This window comes from Lactuca sativa, chromosome 3 (genome assembly GCF_002870075.4).
Source record: "Lactuca sativa cultivar Salinas chromosome 3, Lsat_Salinas_v11, whole genome shotgun sequence".
Lineage (NCBI taxonomy): Eukaryota > Viridiplantae > Streptophyta > Magnoliopsida > Asterales > Asteraceae > Lactuca > Lactuca sativa.
In genome coordinates this window covers 274932095-274936305 of record NC_056625.2, presented here as the reverse complement: position 1 = coordinate 274936305, position 4211 = coordinate 274932095, and the positions used below count along the sequence as shown (strand labels likewise).

The following is a 4211-nucleotide window of genomic DNA, read 5'->3' as shown; positions in this document are numbered from 1 at the left end:
ATGTTCATAACATATATCAATCACATATGATTTTAAACATATATGAATCAAACATTTATGACTATAAATTATATTAATCTTGAATGATTTAAAACATTGTATTATAGTTTATAACATATATCAATAACATATGATTATCCGAATGTTAATAAAACGATTATAGTTTATAACAGATATCATCGATATAAATTACAAGTGATTTTCTCAATGCTAACTCCTTTCCAACTCTAAACTTTCGATATATACTTCATAAATCCAGTTACAATGCAAGAATCGACAATCAATTATCAAAATAATTTATGCAAATTGACGATTTTTACTTTTTCAATGAACAATATGTCAAACTTAACTCCTTTCGAATCAAAAATCATGATTATTAGCTTCATATTCAATAATTTCGATTTACACTACATTAATGCAGCAGCAACGCAAGAATCAGCGTTTAATGATCAACATAAGTTCTGCAAATCGAAGATTTTTATTTTTTTAAGAAAATATTAAACCTAACTCCTTCGAATTCAAAACTTTCGATATACACTTCATAAAACCAGTTACAATGCAAGAATCGACAATCAATGAACAAAATAATTTCTGCAAAGTGACGATTTTTACTTTTTCGATGAACAATATGTTAAACTTAACTCCTTTCGAATCAAAACATTAAATAACTAAATCGATTACTGAAATACATGAAATAAATACAAATGCGATAGTTTAATCATCAAAAAAAAGTTATACAAAGTGAATATTTTGTACCTTTTGATAGAACGAACTGTCAGACCTAATTTCTTCGACGACGACGACGAAATTACTTTTCTATAAGAAACGAAAAAGAAAAGACAACGGATTTTGTAAGAAGAATCTTAAAAATCGCTAAGATTTAGAATCAATTCTATAAAATTCGATGATAATCACTCAGTTCTCAATAGATACTCTCCATCAAACTTTCGTAAAAAACGTAAACAAAATTAGATGAGAATACAGTCATAAGAGCAAAGTTACCGAAATACCCCTGAAGGCAATAAGAAAAACAAACCCGCGAGCTTTTTGAACTCATAGGCTAAAAAATGTTCTCATTTGAATATATATATATATATATATATATATATATATATATAGGCCACCGGAAAAACACTGAAAATCTGAAGCCCGACATCTATCGTGGTTTACTCACCAGAAAATTATATATATATATATATATATATATATATATATATATATATATATATATATATATATATATATATATATATATATATATATATATATATAGGCAAAATCTGAAGCTCGACATCTATTGTGGTTTACTCACCAAAAAATTGCACCAAATCAGAAAACAAAACAAAAAAAATCAAACACTCAAAATGACAACTAAATTCAGAAAAATCTGAGATTGAGGGACATTCTGTGTTTACTTGTTGGCCTTTAGTGGTGGCCGTAGACGAGTGGTAGGGTTGCTGGACACTGGTGGCCGGATTTCTAAAAATTGAAACACAACAAACTCAACTATATGGCTAAAATCTGTGAAATCTGCAAATGATAACGAAGGGAAGCAAAATACCAGTGAACGCTTTGTAGAAGGGGTCTCCGAAGACTGTGGTGGCTAGATTTTTGTAGAAATTGAAACATAAAAACCTCAAAATCGCATCCAAAATCCTTGAAATTAACAAACATAAATAGCAGGAAAGAAAATACCGATGAAATCAGACGGAGGGATAGTCGGACGACGTCAAACGTTGTTGAAAGAAAAAGGTAGGGTACGACGCTGCAAATGAGCTCGAAGACTGATAATTCGTTTAGATGAAACCCTAACCCTTTGCTGACGACATGTCGGGACAGAGTTCATATGGATAACCGCATCTTATGCCGGACACGTCCTCGACACCTATTGGTCAGCAAACAATTCACGCGGATCGGCCCACCTCTATACCGACGACATGTCGTCGGTATAGAGGTCAACGTAACGATTTCGTTCTCGTTTATCTGCGACATTAAAATTAAAAAAAAAATAGAAATTACTTTTATAAAATCTATACCGACGATATGTTGTCGGAATATATTTTCAAAAAAACGGGATTTATTTTTATTTTCACGCCCTACCTACACAAAGGATATGTTGTCGACTTAAAAACTGGTCAATTTGGTGTTTGGCCCACCCTATTCTGACTAGAGCCCGACTTGTACCGATGATAGTTTTCTTCGGAATAGGTATCGTCGAAACAGTAGTAGATTTTTGTAGTGTCATGAGATAAAATACATTGAATATTTCTCTCGAATAGTATTTTAATAAATACATTACATCTTATAATAGAAAAAAACAAATAATTTAAAATTAAAATAAAAAAAAAAAAAAAAAAAAAAAAAAAAAAAAAAACTTGATAATATAACTCATCTCACATGACTTTTCTTGATTGTAGAAGTCAAATTATTGATTTTTTTTATTAGAGGATTTAACTATAATTAAAAAATTTCATCATATCCAAGTACAAAATTCATGTGTGAAACATCAAAGAAATTCCCATCTCTTTTTCATGGGTTTAAGATACTAACTTAAAAATTAGAACATAAGAGAAAAATCCATATAAATAGAAGTTATAAACCTGGTAAACATGTCTCAAGCTTTCAACGTGGTATTTATAATGGCCTCTACACTCTTTCTTCCCTTTGCATGCGTCTTCTTTCTTCTTTACCTTGTGCTACCAGTTCTTTCCCATGTGCACTACCCTGATCATTTAAAATCAAATGGGTTATCGAGTAATAACACGACCCTATCACCTTTTGAATTTCTTAAAGCCATGCAAGGATGTCGTAAGGGCGAGAAACTGAAGGGTGTCCGTGATCTAAAACTCTATCTTGCTCATTTCGGGTACTTAAACTACCAGAAAAACCCTAATAACGTCACAGATCTTGAAGAAGATAATTTTGACGATGAGCTCGAAGCAGCCGTGATGTCTTATCAGGTCTACTATCATCTTAATGTCACTGGGACGCTTGATGGGCCAACGGTGTCCCAGATGGTCAAACCTCGTTGTGGGTTTCCCGATAAAGAAACTCAGCATAACCATAACACCAATAATTCTTTACATACAATCTCCCATTACCGATTCTTTCCAGGAAGACGAAAATGGCCCACGGGTAAAAAGCATCTAACTTATGGTTTTGGATCCCGTTTCCCAAGAAGATTCATTCCTCCTGTTGCTCAAGCTTTTAGGACATGGGCTAATGCTTCTGGGTACTTTACGTTTTCAAGAGCAATAACTTATCAGGGTGCTGACCTAAAGATTAGTTTTCAACGTGGATCTCATGGAGATATCAGGGCATTTGACGGACCTGGTGGAGTGTTGGCCCATGCTTTTGCACCTACAAATGGAATATTTCATTTCGACGCTGATGATTCTTGGGTTATTGGAGCAGTGCCTAATGCTTTTGATGTAGAGACTTTGGCGTTACACGAAATAGGACACCTACTTGGGCTAGATCATAGTGAGTTTGAGAACGCGATAATGTGGGGTAGTTTCACTGCAGGAGTAACAAAAGAATTGAACTCGGACGATATTGAAGGGATCAAAGCTCTATATGGTGTTTAGATTGTTGTATGTGCTTCTAAGTGTTTTAGGTGTGCTTGTAAATAAGAAGTGTGCTTGTTAAGACATGTCCATATAATAATTTCGAAGTATGTGGTTTACTTTGTGTGATTGGTTGTTTGTTTAGTTATTTATTTATTTTGTTGAACATTTCCGCTTAAAACCGGAATGTCAACGTTTCAATAAATATATGTTTGTTTATATTTTTTATTTATCTTAAAAAATTCTATTACCGTATGCAATGTATTGTACTTCTCCGTTTATATATATTCGCAATCAACTTGTATTATTCATCAATATGGATAAACATGCAACGTCGTCAGCAACAATTAACAAAGACGGATGAATCTAACAAGGGGGTGAGCCCCAAAGTTATTTATATATTTACTAGTTTCTAATCCGTGGGAACTATTGTTACAAAATTAATTAAATTTTTATAGTAAAAACTTAAAATTATTAATTAATTATTTTAAATAAATTATTAATTAAGTGTTTTTTAAGTTATATAAATTTTAATCAATGATTTAAATAAATATGTGAAATTATATCTTTTGTATTATTTTTATTCTAATGTTATTAATTTAATATAATTAAAGTGAAATTTTAAAATTTGAAACTTGAAATTGA

At 31.7% G+C, this 4211-nt stretch overlaps 1 protein-coding gene across 1 annotated transcript; it reads left to right on the top strand.

Moving 5' to 3' along the window:
* The first annotated feature begins 2376 nt into the window (after window positions 1–2376).
* On the top strand, window positions 2377–3787 carry LOC111897165 (metalloendoproteinase 1). The gene has a single exon (XM_023893122.3). It carries the CDS (start codon window positions 2610–2612, stop codon window positions 3585–3587), a length of 978 nt encoding a protein of 325 aa, XP_023748890.1. The 5' UTR covers window positions 2377–2609; the 3' UTR covers window positions 3588–3787.
* Window positions 3788–4211: the final 424 nt, after the last annotated feature.